At 40.3% G+C, this 19,370-nt stretch overlaps 1 protein-coding gene across 1 annotated transcript in view; it reads right to left on the bottom strand.

Annotated features, from left to right (window-relative positions):
- Positions 1-19,370, bottom strand: part of COL22A1 (collagen type XXII alpha 1 chain) — a gene marked incomplete at its 5' end in the record, with an annotated part of 204,959 nt that overhangs the window by 33,335 nt on the left and 152,254 nt on the right. Inside the window, 11 exon segments of the mRNA XM_032713141.1 lie at positions 3,086-3,139; positions 4,063-4,098; positions 6,850-6,927; positions 9,171-9,215; positions 9,697-9,801; positions 11,152-11,205; positions 12,817-12,870; positions 15,135-15,188; positions 16,323-16,376; positions 16,753-16,806; positions 18,594-18,626. Coding sequence (XP_032569032.1) covers positions 3,086-3,139; positions 4,063-4,098; positions 6,850-6,927; positions 9,171-9,215; positions 9,697-9,801; positions 11,152-11,205; positions 12,817-12,870; positions 15,135-15,188; positions 16,323-16,376; positions 16,753-16,806; positions 18,594-18,626 — 621 coding nt within the window.

Raw genomic sequence — 19,370 nt, 5'->3', positions numbered from 1 at the left:
GGGGCTGGTCACACATAAAAGAGTGCTGGTGGATGCATTTGATTGACTGAGCTCTGCACCTCATCACCATGGTTTGTCCTATGGTCTTATATCTTCCTATAAACTTTTCATAGAATCATAGAATGGTTGAGCTGGAAGGGACCTTAAAGATAATCCAGTTCCAACTCTCCTCCCATGGCCAGGGATACCTTCTATTAGACCAGGTTGCTCAAAGCCCCACCCAACCAGGTCTTGAACAATTTCAGGGGTGGGGCATCCACAGCTTCTCTGGGCGTCCTGTGCCAGTGCCTCACTATATGCACAGTAAGGAATTTCTTCTTAATATCTAATTTAAATCTACCTATCAGTCAGGAGAGACCTGATCTGCAGCAGCTGGAGTAGACAGCCATCCATATAACATTATTTAACATGTAGAAATATTTTTTTATAATTCTCAGACTAGGAGTTTGACCAGTTTCTCTGACAGAAGGTACTTAAGGCTACACTACTTTAATACTGCAGATTAAAATCTGATTTGGATTATATTTTTCCAAAAGCAAGTAATTTTTTTAAGTGACTGAAGGCATTAAAGCAGGCACAATATACAGTAGTTCTGTTACAGAACAAATTAGTTGTATCATCAGGAATAACAAAGACCTAAAAAACTCCACTTTTCAGGCTTCAATAATCAGAACTTTAGTTAATCAGAAAAAAGAAAAAAGGCAATTAAAGATAAGAAAATAATCTATATGAGAGAAGACAATATCTCCCAGCTTTGTTCCAGAATAAGAGAATTAGTAGGGCTTTATGGACATAATGAACTCCACAGGACAAATAAATACCAAGCCTTTGGCAAAGAGGAACAGAACAAGGCCAAACCAGCACAACTGTACTGCACACCTAGATAAGCATTTTCAAAACCTAAATTTTAATAAAACAAGACACTGTCCTGAGAACTCTTGATATTTGATTGAGTTGCCAACAGATATTTCAAAAGGTGACCCTGAGCAGTGTTATCAGAAAAAAAAAAAAAGGCTCATGCTTTTAGGGCACTAGAAAAAGGTTAGAAGGTAGTCATGTAAAAAAAAATTAATTTATTCACCTACGGGAGATAATTCTAGCCAAAACTATTGCAAAAGAAGTATTGACTCTTTCACCTTCCCAAATACAATTGTAAATCTCTTTTGCAGTGTGAGAGAGTACCACGGCTTATGGCAGACACTTCCACAAGCATCTGATTAGTTTGCAACTGGAAAAAACAATGAAAAGAATAATTTAATGTATGTAAATGTGATTTAAAAGATTTTTTTCTGCCTCAGAAAAAAACATGGAACACATTTGCAAAGGCCACAGTAAAATACAAGACTCTGAGGTAAGCCATTAAGGCAATTGACACTGAATGGCTTGGGAGTTGCATGGCAAATTCATATTAGCAATTCAAATTGGATCTTTCCTAACTGATGCCATACTGCTTGAACACAGCAGAGTACAAAACTGGGCATGCTTCAGAGAATGCAGGAACACTTCATTGATATCCAAGAGGGTATAAACAGAACAAAAAATGCTCTGTACTAGTTAAATGAAAATGGAGATCAAGAAACTGCAAATGCATGATCTTGTCAAAATAGGTTATCCCTGCTGTAACACCAGAAATGCTGGAATGTGCAGTAAGTGTAGAGAATGTGTTTTACAAGTACCACAAGGAATGGTTCTGTTTGACTTAGTCTTCTGCAGGGGAAAAAAAAAGTTGTAAAGACTGCAGTGCTGCCTCTCCAAGAGCTGACCAGTTAACACTGGTCTGAGAAGAGTCAGAGATACTGAAAAGCTGCCTCTGGCACTTGCCTCACACAACACAGTTGTAATAAACCCATCTATCATATCTCATGTTTAAAACCTCTTGATTAAAAATCTCAGCCATCTGAAGGAAGGTGAGGAGATCTAGGGACAGTCAGCAGGACACAATCGATCCCACATCCATAGCTGCTCAGGGACACAGGGTGATGGAGGCAAAGGACCATTTCTAGTATAGTGGGCTGTGGAAGAATTTCCTGACATTATCATTCATCTGGTGACCAAGTATAGAATGACAGAATTATAGAATCATAGAATGATTTGGGTTGAAAGGGACCTTAAAGATCATCTCATTCCAGTTCCCTGCCATTGGCAGGGACATCTTCCACTAGACCAGGTTGCTCAGAGCCCCAGGGCCTTGAAAACTTCCAGGAATGGGGGCATCCACAACCCCTCTGGGCAACAAGTAGGTGGGAAGAAAACTTTTAGGCCACCTGATGTATGTCAATAAAGCCATACTAGAGCTGAAAATTGCTTGTTGTGGAGTTAGTGGAAACTGGTACCCGTTTCAGACATAAAACATCAGCATCATGAAACAGTGCTGAGAAGGAGAGTTACAGAAGGTCACTGCCCCATCCCCACAGTGTTCTCTCAACAGGCACAGATCCAAAGATCAAGCCTTTCAAAATCTTCAGAGCCTCCTTCAGAGGACTGGTTTCCACATCACAGAGAAAAAAACGCTCCTCTTTCTGGTTCAGCACTGCAAGAGAACCAGGCAGTGAGAGGGGACAGTTTTCCAGTTGGGACTCAGTCACTTTCCTCTCTATTCCTCAGTTCTATGACTCACCCACTGAGACAGCAGGAGAGAGGACAATGTACCAAGAGGTTAAAATGTCATCTAACATGAACAATAGCAGCAGCGAAATGAACTCATAAAGAATTTTTTCAACAGCTGTGGCCCTGTTTTCATAGAAATACTACAGGGGTACTTAGAGACTTCTAAGAAGTTCCTAGAGAGCTTAACAACCATCTTTTTCCAGTGTAGAATCATTCCCCAGTGTATGCTGCCATTCTCCAGTGTCATTTTAAAACTGTTCAGTGGTGAAGTCCACCACTTTCCTTGAGGCAATCCTTATCCCAACCATTTTCCCATCTGACATCCTAACTTGTAAGAGTTCCACTTCTGTCAATCATCTCCCTTAGACCATCCTAGTAACACTCAGTGACTGCAGTTGTCTGTAAGCATAAATTTTCAGGAATATTAGATTCAAGCATTGACAAATTTATTGAGCACTTACACTTTTTTTTTACTTACATCCTGCCCAGGAGGCCCCTGTGGTCCAGGGATACCAGGAACACCACGGGGACCCTGGAAGGGAGAGAAGAGACAAACCCAATAACATGAACAGCATTTATGAAGCGCCTCTTAGGTGAAGAAAAGAAATCCTCAACCTAATAGTTATTGAGGTAAAATTAACTAGTAGTTAAACAACTATGAGAGAGTTTAAGAAAAAATATAATTAAATCTCACAATGCACTATTCCAGTATCCATCATTTCTGTGCCTCAAGGGACTTCATGAGCATAGCTAAAGTCAAATTTCACATACATTGACTGGAAAGTTAATAATGACTCTTTATAGGAGACAAGTTTTTGAACAGGGAGAAAATATGAGCAAGTACAGGAAGGTAGAGGAGAAAAGAAGGTCCATCTTCTCAGTGCCAAGATATCGCACTGGCTAGGACTGGCTACTGTGCTGGAAATTCATGCCAGTGTCTGTGAGAACATGGTACAGTTATCTGTTTCACAACAATGGGTTGTGTCCTTGTAAAATTGAATGTTGAGGAACTAATTGTGTTTGGTGAATACCAAAATCTGTAAGATTTCAGTAAGAAAAATGCTTAAAAACTGTTTATTTAAAACCTTTGAGGCTGTGGCTCAACTACTACTACTATAAGGCGTAGTAGTGTGTCCTGAATTATGTGCCTTAATATATATTTTTGAATGAAGGGTGAAAAAGTAACTGATTCTTTCTCTTGTAAGATTATTGACACATAAGGAAAAGTTGTCCCCAGGCCAAAATTCTCAATCAACTCTTTCTCACAGCTCAATATAGGAGACAAGGACCTGTTAATACCAAGTCCCCTTTGGAGGGTTGGCCACTCTATGACCAACTCTCAGGCGAAACCAAATTAATTATATGTACCTTCATGAAATCACTGGTAGAAACACAATTACTATGGTTACCCCCCTCTCCATAAAATTTGGGTATAGCTAGAAAGACATACTGTACCAGTGACCCTTTGTCTCCTGGGGGTCCTGCAGGGCCCTGCAAACAGAAAAGACACAGCAATAAAACCACTTAAAATTTACATCCCCCTTTGGCTGATCAGGGAGGGTCCTGAAGCATTAAGGGATTATTTTCTGCATTGGTCTACGTGGCTGTGCACAGGAGTGTGTGTGTGCCCTGAATATGCCCTTTGACAATCCATGCTCAGCCTCGCCCCTGGCTGGCTCTGGGGACACAGAACCACACAGAAACACAACATCTGTTGGGCTGGGACATCCCACAGGACCTCTGAGCTCTTTAATTTAGGTCAAAGCAAGAAGTCTAGTGCTCTTGTGTATTCTATCTGTTTCGAGATGCAACTTAAAAAGGAGCAACTGAGTAGAGTGAGGTACTAGAAAGTACTCACTTCTGAAGGAACACCACAGAATTGGTGCAGTACTTGTGTCCAGCACAGATGAATCAATCTGGTATCCCAAACACACACAAAACAAAGTTTATTCTCACATCCTTGGGGCTGTGTTTGAATAAATTGGTTCACACTATAACTCCTCTCCTTTTTCTTCCTGTTTCAGGCACAGTAACTCACTAATCCTCATACAGTCCTCCGTGCACGACACCTTAATGCTGCGCTCAAGCAACGGCTGAATGCATAATTCTGAACCCATGGTAATATTGACAGGGCAAAGCAGGGCAAGACGGAAACCTTTCTACTTATTCAGCACACACACCCATTGGGCAGCTTCAGCATAGATGTGTGAATTCACCCCAGTTCTCACAGAAGAGCAGTCCCCTCTTCTGTTGGGAAGAATATACTCTGCTAATGCTAGAGTTTATGGCTCAGTGTTATGTCAATTGTAACTCAATACTTTAACAGATAAGGTAAAAAAGAATCTTCATCTGTAAATACTTTTTTGTGCAGGGAACAAAGCCTGAGAGAGGTTAAGGGCACAGGAGGAAATATAGTGTTTCAATTAAAAAGAGTTGCTGGCTTGTAGCTCTGAAGCTGAAGTATTATAAACACAATTTGGTTACATTGGTAAAAGAGGTAGAGACTGACACTTTTAATTCAGTATGTAATATGCACTGAAGCAGCTCCACTGATTTTATTCTGGTTTTTTGTTTGATTTTTTTTTTTTCTGTGGGATTCAGCCTGATAGATTCGGGGTTATGCAGTGGTTTTTATAAATTCCAGAGTCTGTGCACTGGACCTAAGGTTATGATGGAAAAAACAGTGGGAAAAAAACATTATACTCATCATTTGTTTTTGTGGTTTTTTTTTTAAGTATTTAATGAGGCAGATTAAATAAATAAAACTTATATGAGAATAGTGTGGTGTGTAGGTGGCTACACATCCTGACAGTGGGCAAATAACAATGACACAAAAAAAAAAGCAATCTACTGGTGTGAGACAAGTAATCTCTGCATTTGTAGTCAAGTTCTTAGTCATTTGTTTTCCAGGATACGAGGATGCTAAAGCCCCAATGAAGAATAACTTTGTCATCTTATGTACATCAGGATGCAGAAGTGAACTCATTTAACCCTGTACTGAATCTAAAAATCTGTGATTAAGAACCACCCACAAGCTAGTGACTTTCCAACAAGCCAGATACTCATTTGTTAACTTAATTTTAGTTTTAATATTAATGACTGAACACTAAGAAATGCAGGAACACCACTGCTGCTTAGATAAATCTTAACAAATGACACACAGCTAATATTCAGTCACAGGTAACCCCATGACGACTATGAAGGCCATGACACAGTCACAGTGTGAAACATGACTGACCCAATCTGCTTTAACTAAGATAGAATTCAACATGGTGAAAGCAACTATTAAGTGTCAGTATTACCAAGCAATACGACTTGTCATTTCAAGGCAATTCCCTGTACTGACTGGGAAAATTATATCTACATAAACAGAGCATTGATAGCCAAACATTTACTGATTGGTACAGGATCATGGTATGTACAAGGTATTGTAAGAGAATAAAAGAATGCAAGGTTTCAGATGTCTTCTAGTAATTACAACTACAAAAAGAGTTTGCTTTTGCCGGAACATATTTCAGTAGCAAATTCAGTGCAAATCTGGAGGTCCCTGGGCAGGGCTACAGCCACAACACTCCCAAATCTCCCTCATCTCAAGAGGAGTTGTGCATGAGAAGTACCGCAGTGATCAAACCCCAGAAATAGAAAATGCGAATTTTCCAGAGCAGACTCTCAGATACACCTTGTGACCTACTAATATGCGGGAGATGAGGGCGGAGCCAGATGAGGTCCAACTAACTAAATGTTTGTGGGAAATTATGGGGATGATGGTCCCTTTGGAACATAGCAATTTAAGCAATCTGATTTTGTATTTTGCTATCAGAATGTCACTATGTCACTGATGTGGGCATGTGTGTAACAGTCATCCCTCCAAACGGGGTAACAGCAAGGTTACATCTGTCCAGTACACCAGAGCTGCTGGCTCAGCACAGATCTCCACTCACATCCACAACCAGCATGTCAGGATGATGCAGAAAGTTCAGGAGTGACAGCCAGTGATACCAATAATTCCAACAGTAGTTTTTCTACCTCTCTATTTCAACTAAAACTGAATGCACCAGGAGCCCTCAACAACAGATGTGTGATATCTGAGCCACGAATGGCAGCCTCTGGACTAGTCTGAAATTTGCACCTTTAGAAGGTAAGATGTCCCACAGGAAAAGTTGAGCACAGGCAACACATTCCTTAGGTGGCAAAGGGTAATTTTTCACCTTGTTACAGGTTGCAGCAGAATCTGCTACTTACAGGAGGTCCAGCCAGGCCGATTCCTGGCACACCTCTGTCTCCTGGCTGTCCAGGGAGGCCAGGAGCTCCCCTTTCACCCTGAAAAAAAGGAAGAAGTTAAAGGCTTTGTGCACTGATGAGAAAATGTGCTGAAATGTAATCAGGTTGTAGAACATCACACTGATACATCCTGATCCGATTCTGCCCACAGAGGAACAATATCAGGCTGTGGCAGGAAGGGTGACCTGGCACAGTTAATGTCTCATCATTCCAAGGAAACTGTCCTCTTCTATCACAGGAGCCACAGCCCATCTCTGAGAGCACTCACACAACATCAGAGTGTGCCATGTCATATGTGAGTAGGAACACAACCTCTGTAACTATTTTTCATTTAATTTTAGTGCACAGTATCCAATTCCCTGCATTTCACAGAATCATCAAGGTTGGAGACCTTCAAGACCATCTAGTCCAACCATGAACTCAAGACCACCGTAATCACCCCTAAACTATATTCCCAAGAGCCACATCCAGATGCCTCCTGAATACTTCCAGTGACAGTGACTTCATCAGAGTACCAGGAACTCTCCTTGGCTTGGGGAAGCACTAAGCACTATAATACACTTTTGGTTCTCTCTATTTCTATAGTAGATGGCTAAGTCACAAAAATTGCCAAATACGGATTACTTATCTGGGGAAGACAGAATTAAGGGTGTTTTATTACATCTTAATATACTCCTTTCCTTTACCAGCATAGACCTACTCACAGTAGTGTATGAAATTCTTCTGGTGAAAAATAAGTCAACACTTCTACCTCTCTCTCTTGAGCACTGTACTACAAAAGGAGAACCCTCCCCTCTAGAAAACAGGATTTTCGAAGCAAAACCTGATTAGCACAGAAAACAACTTGACTCTACTCAATGGACACTGCAGACAGAGGGCTAAGAAAGAATTCAGTTACAATACTTTAACATCTGTTTTCTAGTTATAAGGAGAAATCAATAAGACTTTTATGAATTGCATTGCAGGTGTAAGATGTGATCTCACATTTGTAGTAAATTTATAAAAATGAATCTTATTTATGTCATTTATTATGACATTATTTCTAGCTGTATAGAATCATGATACAAAAATTGTTACCTGTGGATTCTGCCTACCCAAATTTCCATCTACAATAGCTCCTATTTTTTCCCTTTCTCTCTTCTTAAACTAATCCTATTCCATCAAGAAACAATACTGCTAGGACAGTGAGAAAAATTATATTCTGATTAGTTCAAACACTCCAGTAGAGTGAGATAACTTCAATACAGAAAGTTCAGTAGTATTTTCTGTGCACGGTTAAGATTCTTACCTTCTTCTGTAGATTTTGAATAGAATATTTCATGAGATTACTTTTAGTGGTTTTTTCTGACTTTTATGTTAATTCTCTGTCTATTTGTGTGTGTCTTTGTGGGTGTAGTGTGTGGTCTAAACTGTCAAAGATATATACAACAGGCTACAATGCATTTATACAAAATGCAGCAAAATAGAAAGAAATATTCATAGCAGTTTGGTTATTTCAAAAGTGTGAGACCTAGTTGGATTGAGTCTCATAATGCTATAATCTTCCTTATAACATTTACAGAATCTCTTTGAACATCCTATTCTTCATCCAACCCAGAGCAGGACATGGTCAATTCAAAGAGGGGAATTTCTGATGTGTTTTATTGGAGATTCAAACACAATCCAGATGCTTCCAGAAGAAAAGGTTTTTGCTGGTTTGTTCCTTTCTCTATTTGCTGTGCACTTGTAAGGGAATATGCAACATTTTCAGCAGAAGAAATTACTGTCATTAACCTCATCAGCTAGTTAGCTTTTGCCTTAACTACGATATAAGAGGGCAAACCAAGACTGTCTGGTCCCACTGGAAAACAATTCACACCTCCCTGGAGTGCTGAAGGGAAGGAGTGCTATGGAAGAATGCTCTTTGAGGGCCTGACAAATAGTCTCAAGAGTAGATCATCCTTGAGCCATGCAATGTCTCTTTAGCAGTATGGATTAAAGGGTCCAATCACAGTTTCCCTGAAAAAATGTGCATTTAGCCCTTAGTCTATGTTGAATTCACATTATGCTGAAGGAAATTTTAAATGTGCAAAGTTTACACAGCCAATTTATATCTTAGTATCTACATCAACAGACATACTGGAATAATAGAGAAAGGGAGCTCCTAAAAGTCTAGGACTGTGTTTTTGAGTGAAAGCTTCACAAACTCAATTTTTCAGGGGAAAAAAGACCATATTTTCACCATAATTTTTTTCCAGTTCAAATGATTGAGAGTAGCACTGCGCGAAGAATTCCATGATCACCTTATGTCCAAGGGGTCCTGGCAAGCCTGGTGGTCCTCTTTCCCCCTAAAGTGGTGGAGGCAAAACAAGAAAACAGTCACCATCCAGCCAAACAGGAGCCTGGACTTTGATATAGTCCCTGCAGCAAGTACCACCACCAGCCCCTACCCCGACTTAAACACCATCCTGGCAGTATCTTACTGACAACATGTAAGCAAATTAAATCATCTGCCAACTTGGATAGAATTAAATGCTTTTAGGGACCCTCCACCAAGCTAATAATTTTTTTACTGGTCACAAGGTCAATGGCTACTCCTCGTGGAGGTCTCCATTTTCAGGGGCCACCACAGCACACCAAAAGGGGCTCAGTGTTCAGAAATACAGCTTCAGTTCTCTCTACCATTTTAGATGCAGTGCTATGATCTGGGGCATTTTGCACAGCCAGACCTTTCATGGATTCTGGTAAATCCACTGTTCTCCTGCAGAAGTCTTGCCTGTCTGTCTCATGTTGAACTACTCAAGAACAAAGCTTGCCAGCTGGACTTACCGGTGCTCCATCTTTACCCTTCCCAGGTAAACCTGGCTCTCCAGCAGGCCCTGGCACACCAGGTGGCCCAGGAAAGCCCACTTTTCCTTCTTTTCCAGGATCACCCTGTAGAAGACAATCCATCAGAACTCTTAGCAGACTAATAAAGACCATTCCTGTCTCAGGTCTTTCACTGGGGCTGAAAGATATGTCTTTTTTCTAGCTTTCCCTTATGGTTTCCTTTTGGTATCATAGGAAACACTCTTTTATAGAAAGTCTTTCCCTTCAGTAATCTCAAGGCACTTGTAATTTCCCTTAAAGAAAGAAAAAGGAGACTTCAAACTTCAAACAGACCTCAAATTGCAACATTAGCACACCAGACACTCAGTAAGTGAATTGGGAATAAGCATGTTGAAACTTTGAAACCTTAGATAAACGATATAAAGAATTGGCTGCACACATATAATCCTTTACACAAAAAGCTGACCAAGTTTATGACTAAGTCTGGTTCCAGCCACACCTAAATTCCTCTCTGAGGAGTTTAGAACACAAGGGGATCCTTCCTGAACCTCATGACTCAATGGAAGGGTCTCCCTGACAGTTCTGTCTGACTCTGTCCTTTATGCAGTAAATAATCAAGAGTACTTACATTGAATCTTGTTAAACCAATGTGGCATTTACCATTGAACTTTGTTAACTCAGTGTCTTATATCAATAAAATATATTGTTGCTTCTTTCTCACTCTATCCACGATGCTGTATGAGAGCACCCTTGGTCCCTACCTGACCCTGAGGTGGAGCTCAGTAATTTGGTAGAAGATTTGACAGAAGGGGCTGGGATTCATTCCCTTTTAAGTCCTAAATATATGGATATATGGGGCCATGTTTCCAATTAATCATTCCTACTGCAGCAAACAAAGCTCAGGACTCCAGCATTCTGGGCAGGGTGCAGTGTATGACCAAATCACCAACCCCGGACCTCAGAAAGCCCATGAGATGGGACATAAGACTGAGGCAAAGCAGGTAAAGTGTAAGCAAGACTGCAGTGGAAAGCTGAACTAATGGTACAGTTATAACAGCTTATCAGGAAAGCAGAAATCTGTTTTCTAATCATAAAAGACACTTTTCCTTCCAGTTTTGGATTCACAGTGATGAATAGGAGCTTCTTAAAATACCGAATGCCAGCCCTTGTCAGGCAATGAGGACAGCAGAAGGTCATCATTTCAAAATGTGTAGTGGTGGCTTCACTCTATCCAGTTGTATCTCGGTGGTTTATTAGGTAAATTATAAAGCTGCAACAGGGTAAAAACCTCATAGCACACGTAATAGAGGAGTTCAGACAAGATGATCTAATGAGCCCATGTGTCTTAACCGTACATGAACCTATGAAATAATTTCCCAGTTCAGACTGCTTCTGTCCCAGTTACTTAAAATACCCAAGAAAAAGAGAATCAAATCCATCAAAGAACAAACTCACCCTTTCCCCCTTTTCTCCTGTCTTCCCTTGCAGCCCAGGGCCTCCAGGCACACCCTGGAGAGAAAAGAACTTTAGAGCTTAAAAGTTTCTTTGTAGGCAGTATTTGATCCTAAAGTAAAGGGGTAGACCTGCATGTTCAGTACAATCTATCTCAAGGATTAGTATCAGTTCTACATTTCCCAGTACAGACAACCTGTAATCCAGAGAACACCACAGAAGAGCTGTGTGCCAGGTCCTTAAAGGAGGATTTTTTTTCAATACAAAGGGGAGCTGAACAGCAAAAGCAGAAATAGACCTAATCCTAGATTTGTGCATTCTGCTTCTAGTACTAACTTTCTATTTCATTTTGTGAAATCCTCAGCAGTTTCTGATCCATTACGAACTATCCCCCCAGTTATCAGAGAAGCCAAAATCCTCCCAGTATTAATTTTTTTATGGCTACTGCTCTCCAAAGCCAAACATTGGGAAACATAGCTATGTTCATTTTATCCTCTATTTCAGTTTTTGATCCTTTTCACATCTTGGGAGTTCTCAAAGGATTCCATGTCAAAATATAGATGATTTAGAGCTCTAAATTAGATACTGTAACTTTCTAACTCACCAAAACACATTTTGGAGTAGTACTCCATTTTAAGATGTGAAATCATGTCTTGGCACCATTAAGATTGGATTGACCTCAGAAAGGATGTGATAATTATTTTCCTTTCTGCACCATTAAAAACTATTTCCTACTATATTAGCTTTTATAGGTAATACATTGGTATTATTGGTATTATTGGTATAGAAGTTTGCTTAATGGAATATGAAATTCAAAAAGGTCTTAATTTTCAACATCACTTTTCAGTTTGAAATTAAATCATTAAATTGATACAATTAAATCAAAAGTATCTTAACAATTAGTAGAAAGGTAATTTAGGTTGTCTTGGATTGGTCAGGTAATAAACTCTGGCTCAAGGAGTCCTCTATGCTAAATCACTGTGCTCGAATACATTATATTGAGCACATATATATATATAATATATACATATATATAAAATGAGGTCTAAATGGTGGTTTTTATCTGCTCCAGGCTAAATCCAGAGAACTTCAGGAACTAGAAAGAAAATTACACCAGTCGAGCTGGGATTAGAGTTAGTCCAAAGATTTTGCCAACATGAAAAGTTTTATCATGCACGACTTTATAACAGTGCTGAACATCTGCCGAGGTAAGGGGGACACCACATTGATTTCAAGGCTCTGATTGTAGGATCAAATGCCTTCATGCTTTCATAACAAAAAGGGGAGTTTACCATGCTATTTTTGTATCAAGAAGTCATGTTTATAATAGGAAAGGACAAATGAAAACAAGGCAAAGAGAACAAAATCAGAGAGACAATAACCATTGAAATTTTTCTCTTGAAGAGCTGGCAGCAAAAATTGCTTTTGACATTTTGGTGAGGAATGAAGCAGCTCCATGTCTCCCTCTTGCTAAAAATGAATATGAGATGTTTCATGGATACACCATTCCCAGGTGCCTCCAGATCTTTCAATTCAACAATTAGAAACTAGTGTAATGAAACACAGCCTTTTAACCTGATAGTAATCCCCATGGAAGGGAAAACTAAACACATTAAATAAAGAAATCAGGACACAGATGGGAAAACAAATACACTGGTGCATACATACCACATTTCCTGGCAAACCTCTTGGGCCTGGAGGCCCTGCTGGTCCACTCACACCCTGTTTTGAGAAAATGAAGTATGTGTGTACATATGTAAGTCACAACTTGTATCACCATAGGAACAAGATGTTCCAAGAGAGACTGGATTTCATGTCAGACAAGGTGTTGTACAAGCAAAAAGTAAAAAATAGCATCTTTGTGAGAAAGTTTTTAGTGTAAAGAAGAAAGAAACAATACAAAATGGATGAAGGTTGTCTTTGGGAGCTTAAAGCTACCTTCCACCAGAGCTTAAAGCTACCTTCCACCAAAATAAATGCTAAATCTAGATGAGATGCAGGAAGAAAAGTCTGGGCCAGAAACATCAAAAGAACAGATTTATGTTGATTTGTCATTAAAAAAATCTAGATCAACAAAATATTCTTTGTTGACAATTCCACCTTGCTTTGGGCAACAAAACCTGAAAACACTCATTCGCACTTAAACAGATGAACATCCCAAATCATTGAGAATGTATAGTTCTGAATTATAGGTCTTTTCCATTTGCAGGTGAAAGCTTTGTAGGGTGAGAAAACCCATGTGTGTCCCTAAAAATTCATAGGGAACATTAGAGGACATATATTTGGTGATTTATGACTCAAATTTTCGTTCGCGAAGCCTAGCCATGATGTCTCCATAGAGATGATGTTTGGGATTACTGGGCTACATTCAGGTATTTCATAAAATCATAGATTTGGGTTAAAAGGGGTCTTAAACATTATCTTGTTCAACCCCCTGCCAGGGGCAGGACACCTTCCACTAGACCAGGTTGATCAAAGTCTCACACAGCCTGGTCTTCAGCACTTCCAGGAATGGGGCATCCACAACTTCTCTGAGCAACCTGTGCCAGGGCCTCACTACTGTCATAGTGAAGAATCTCTTCCTAGTATCTAATCTAAACCTACTCTCATCTTAAAGTCATTCCCCCTTGTCCTATCACTCCATGCCCTTGTCACGAGTCCCTCTCCAGACTCTCGCAGTTCCTCTTTAGGTAGTGGAAGGGGTTCTAATGTCTCCCCAGAGCCTTCTCCTCCTCAGACTGAACAATCTCAATTCTCTCAGCCTTTCCTCATAGCAGAGGTTTAAAGGTTTCCTCATTTCTGTGTTATTTACAGGTACTGGTCTGTGAGTCAGTAGAAATACTTGGAGCAGGGGCAGTCTGTGAAAGGACGGCAAAAAAAGAAAGTGCCTGTATATACCTGCATTCCTGCATTTCCATATCATTAACATCCTCCTTGTCAGGAGGGTATGCAAAGAAGTAAAATCAATGGGTAGGTTTGGTGGAAGGGATATGTTTTTTGCCCTTTTTTGTTTTATATTCCTCCCCAAAAGTACTAACTGGTTCTTCAACCAAGAGTGAAAGAGAGCTGGGAATAAACAGTTCAGGGTTTAGGGTCAAAGCACTGCTCAGGGACAATATCACAGAATATTCTGTGTTGGAAGAGAGCCACAGGAATTATCAATCCCAACTCCTAAGTGAATGGCCCATGCAGGGATGAAACCTATGACCTTGGTGTTATTCACACCATGCTCTAACGTCTAAGCACCAGCCCAGGAAGGAAAACCATGAACACAAAGGTGGAGGAAGAAATTTCAGTGCTCTAAGATGCATAATTTCAAAGTCCTATTCCCTCCTCTTAATCACAAGCATCCTCTATCTCAATCATTATTTCAAAAAGTTCTTCAGTCTTTCTTCCTTCTCTGCTTGCAAAGAAAGTCTGTGGCCTCTTGTTCAGCCACAAAGGTCTTATGTGCTCTCACAATAATAAAAAGGGACTGAAATCCTTTACTGTTCCTTAGCACATAGCCAGGCAACAGCAGCATTCCCTACAAAGCATCTCAAAAAGGGCTGTGGGATGAGTCCTCTGGATGAGCTGGTATTAAAAAAATCAGAATTGACAAGGAAGCCTGAAAGCAACTGTGATCAAAAAGCAATTCAGGCTGCTGATGAGCATCACCCTGCTCCAGCTGCCTGCCTGGGCTGGGCTCATATCTCAGTGTAGTCACCAGCTCCACCAGCACCTCACACAGAAAAGGGAGTTCTGTTAGACAGGGGGAGATTTCATCAGTAAGAGATGCACAATTTCGAGCTGGGCTGACTGAGGCATTGATTTGTTTGGTGCAAATGGGCCTGTTTGCCCACAAGCAGCGACTCTTCCAGCTGTGGATTAGGATGTGCCTTGTGTCTAAGCAGCCTGGGACTCCAAAGCTGGAAGGCATTGACTTCAGTGTCCCTTCAGGAGTGTTACTGCCAGGAAAAAATGCTGCAAGGGAAGTAATTACTCACAGTCCCTCCAGGGGCTCCAGCTTCTCCTCGGGCTCCTTTTTCCCCCTTTGCACCCTGAGCAAAAAGAAGAGAGAGATACCAGCTGATTAGACATGGGAGGGGACTGCCTGCCAGACAAAAAGAGTTCAAGATGCCCGAATGTGCACTAGGCAATGGTTTTGTTGACTGCTGAGGAAATAGCTCCTGGTTCTCTATGCAGCAAGAAAAGAAAATATAAAAATAAAACCCTGAGACTTAAGAAGAATTACTAATGGCTGATCAACTCAGAGGCTGATTCTCCTCAGCACAGGATGCTGAAACTTGCAGGCATTTATCTGGGTGAAATTCCTTCCTATTCGCAGGCCTACCAGCTATTTCATTTCCAGCTGAACTCTGATCATCTCCCTTCACAGAGGAATATTTGCCTGCAGTTCTCAAAAACAAACATCAGTAATTTAGAAATGGTCAAAATAGATCCCGGGGCAGAGCTTTGTCCTAGTCCTACCTATCACGGGGCCCTTTCTGAAGAATTTTGGCAGGACAGATTCTACTCGCTGAAACATATCCCATTTAGCAGATGTTAGTTAAAAGTTACCTGGTGTTATAGTTTTCTTTGTTTAGGTTTTTCTTCAGAATGCTAAGACTGCTGTTAACCTGTTTAAGCTGTTGATGGCCAAATATTTCTGATTATATGGCTGGGGCACAGCACATATGAAGGCAGAGTGAACACCTCCCCATGTTGACATGAAAACACCTCAGTGATGACAGTAAATAACATGTGTGAGCCAAGAAAGATTCAGAAGATGATTGAGACTATACAACCATTTCACATGAGCCATAGTTCACTCAAGGTCAAATGGACTGGGCTTGAATCTGATTGCTCTGCAGTGTTTTGATGATGTACTGCAGCGACTTATCTGCGAGACCTGTGGCACCAGTACAAGGTGCCCTCTTGAAGGATCATGAATTTGGAAGGAGTCTCTCAGACAATGCCAATCATGCTACAAAAGTACTATATCCCTGAGTTAATTTTTCTCCTGATGCCTGGCCTGAGTAAATACCTCTAAAAAAGTCCCTGAACTTTTAACAATGACAAAGAAGAAATGGGCTGCAAGTGCATAGGGGAAGAATTGTTTACAGTGATATAGACCTTGAGGGCACTCCTCTCTGGTCATGTCAAAGACTTTCTTCAAGGCTGGGCCCTCTTACCTGGACTCCTGCAGGTCCTGGGGCACCTTGTTTTCCTGGTATCCCGGGTAATCCCTGTAAAAACAGAGGGAGAGGTGAAGGAGTTGAAGGAAACTGCTAGTTTCTTCTCATGAGCAGAAGGAGATGATTCTCCCTCCTCCCGCTGAGAGAGAAAAGAGTGCTTTTTACAGAAGTGACTGTGCAGAACTCTGTCTCTTCTGGGGACTCCAGAACAAGAGCAGTCCAGAACAAAAATGCAGTAGCCAAATGCACAATTTAGCTGGGCCACACCACAGTACAAAGACAAGAACCACTGGGGCTATTTCTGATGAGACAGGCATCCCAATATGGGATAAGCATGTCCCACCCTCTCCCTCCAAAAGATGCATCTCTCACGTCCTCTCGTTGCTAAAGTTCAAAACCAACTGAAGAAACCCTTGGCTGTACTTACAGGTTCTCCGCTGGTTCCTCGATCTCCTTTCTCCCCTTTTGGTCCAGGTTCACCCTGATATAAAACAAGACAAAGAGAGAAAGAAAGGCTGTTTTCATGCCTGGAAATCACACTAGTCCTGTTTGGTAAGAGGCCTCTTTCAATCAGTTATCCATTTATCGTAGCGTGGGATATCAGTTTTGTTTCATCAGACCTAAAAGTCCTTTGCAGAAGCTGCTCTAAGACTTGGAGATTCCTGTCTAGACTTCTTGTTCTGTTATGATAGTAATTGAAAAAATGTTTAGTTTAAAAGCAGAAAAATTTTTCCCTCATAGAAAACATACCCTACAGCTGGGGGAATGATCTCACATACAGACAGTTCCCTATCCCAGTTATAAGAGAAGGGTGTTCAGGGTCTCATCTTGAGCACTTCCAGAGGTGTGCACTACGCAGCTATTCCTGATCTCTGGTTCTGTTAACATCTCCATACATTCATGCAGCTTCCACTCCCTCCTGCAATGTCAGTACATTATTTCATGCACCACCATCACTGGCTAATAGGATTAATTTATTCTTGTTCTTCCTTCTTACAGCAAACTGAAGATGCTTTCAGAGAGAGGTTCCTCAGCTTTGTCCTGAGCTCTAGTACAATAATCAATAAATCCATATTTCTACTTTTTGTAAATTGAAATGGAAAGCACACGATTCTGGAACTAGCTGGAATAAACCAGGCACTACACGAATACTCATATTTATATATTGATATGAACATATGTATTCAGGCAACAGCAATCATTACTTATTCATTATTTATCATAAAAAGTGTTTCAATTATGCAATCAAGGAAGACTAGGAACATCAGTGATTTTAGCTACATACACATGCAAGGAATAGCGATCAGTCAAATGCAGAGTCAGACAAATCAGCTTGAATTTTATTCACATCAGCTATTTGCCAATCATTTCTACAACACCTGGGAATTGAAAGTCCATTTTCAAATGATTCTCTAACAGACAAAATAAATGTATCTGCATAAATATTACTTATGCTTGTACTTATTATGCCTTATGAATAAATATTATCATCTGTGATAAATAATGGGAGGAATTTTACTCTACAAGTAGCATCCTGTTAGAACAACTTTTAACCAGGCAGTCCCTGATGCCATCTAGTGTTCTTCAGAAAGATAACAGGGCCACCTAAAGTGGCTCAAGCAAAGGGTCCAAAGCTGAAAATCTGTATGGTTGTGCCTGGAAGCTGCTTTGTATAACGACCTTTCAAGTGCCAAAACTCTTTCGAGACAGCAGAATAACAAAGCACAGTCAGTACAATCGTAGGCAGTGATGGTGTTACTGAGTTGGAATAAGGCACATATTACCAGGGAAAACAAGACTGCAAAGGGAGTAAGTAATTCAACAGGTAAAGTGAGGAAGTTTTTTTAATATTCTTTTTTCCACTTTGTCCTTGATATGTGACCTGCACAGTAGTGCAAAATCTAACAGCCACAGACATGTGTAGAGGAATCATCGCTTTGTAAAATGATAGAATGGTTTGGATAGGAAGGGTCTTTAAAGATCATGTGCTGCAAGTAGGAAATGAAACTTCATTTTAAGCTTGGTTTAAGAGGCTGGGATAGCATAGAGCTGTGTTCCAGGCACTGCTGGTTTAAATGCTGCTCTTACCAGAACAGCTTTGGACTTCTCATCATGGCTGGTTACCATGGTGAAGATGCCCAGAACCAGACACAAGCTGAGTTCTTTACTGAAAACATTTAAATAACTCAGAAAACACTAAGGTACTGTGTGTCTATCAAATACAAGAGGTGATAACCAAAGGCCATGTTTATTAGAGATGTTACTTACAGGAATCCTGGGGTGTGGGGTGAAGAAGGCTGTCTGGAACAGAAACCAGAGTGTTAAGGATTGCCTATTTTTCTTGAAATGCAATAGCTTGTATTCTCCTTGTCATTACAGATTACACATTCCATACATCCACCAGGCTTATAAACGAGCAACTCATTGTAACATCTGGCTGTTTGGAAACAAGCCCACAAATATCAGACATTTTCAAGAGTATTTGAAATATGAGCATAAACTCAGAAACATCCTGTAGGTCCCACTGCTATGAAACAAAACAAAACTTTGACTTTTTTATCAAGTTTACTGTTAATAATCTCCAGTTCACTTTTCCACTTGGACCCATCTTCTATATTATTAAATTTCTTGACACCAAGGTTGACCTCGGTGTGTTCTCTCTCTGCTTTGTACCATGTACATAACATCTCAACATCATTTTCTTAGGGAATACATAGTCATTCTGAAGGACTAGCAACAAAATAATGACAAAGTTTTGTACAAAGAGTATCTTTTTTAAAAGCTGATAAGATTAGGAAGAAAAAATAGTCTTTGAAGAACTGAAGACGTCAAAATCATCACCTGTTTTTAACAGCTGAAATAAAAATTATTTCTCTATACAAACACAGGAATTTGAGAAGTCAGGCATGTCTTCTCTATATCTAGGCATGCTGTACCATGTGTGATACACATGGAGTTTTCTTACATGAAGCATAGTTTGGCACGGACAGGAGAGGCCAAACCAATGTCAGGGAATAAATTCTGACATCTTCTCTATTGCTGCTT

Source organism: Chiroxiphia lanceolata, chromosome 1, assembly GCF_009829145.1.
Source record: "Chiroxiphia lanceolata isolate bChiLan1 chromosome 1, bChiLan1.pri, whole genome shotgun sequence".
NCBI lineage: Eukaryota > Metazoa > Chordata > Aves > Passeriformes > Pipridae > Chiroxiphia > Chiroxiphia lanceolata.
Note: the sequence above shows the minus strand (reverse complement) of the source record. Positions and strands in the feature narration are given on the sequence as shown.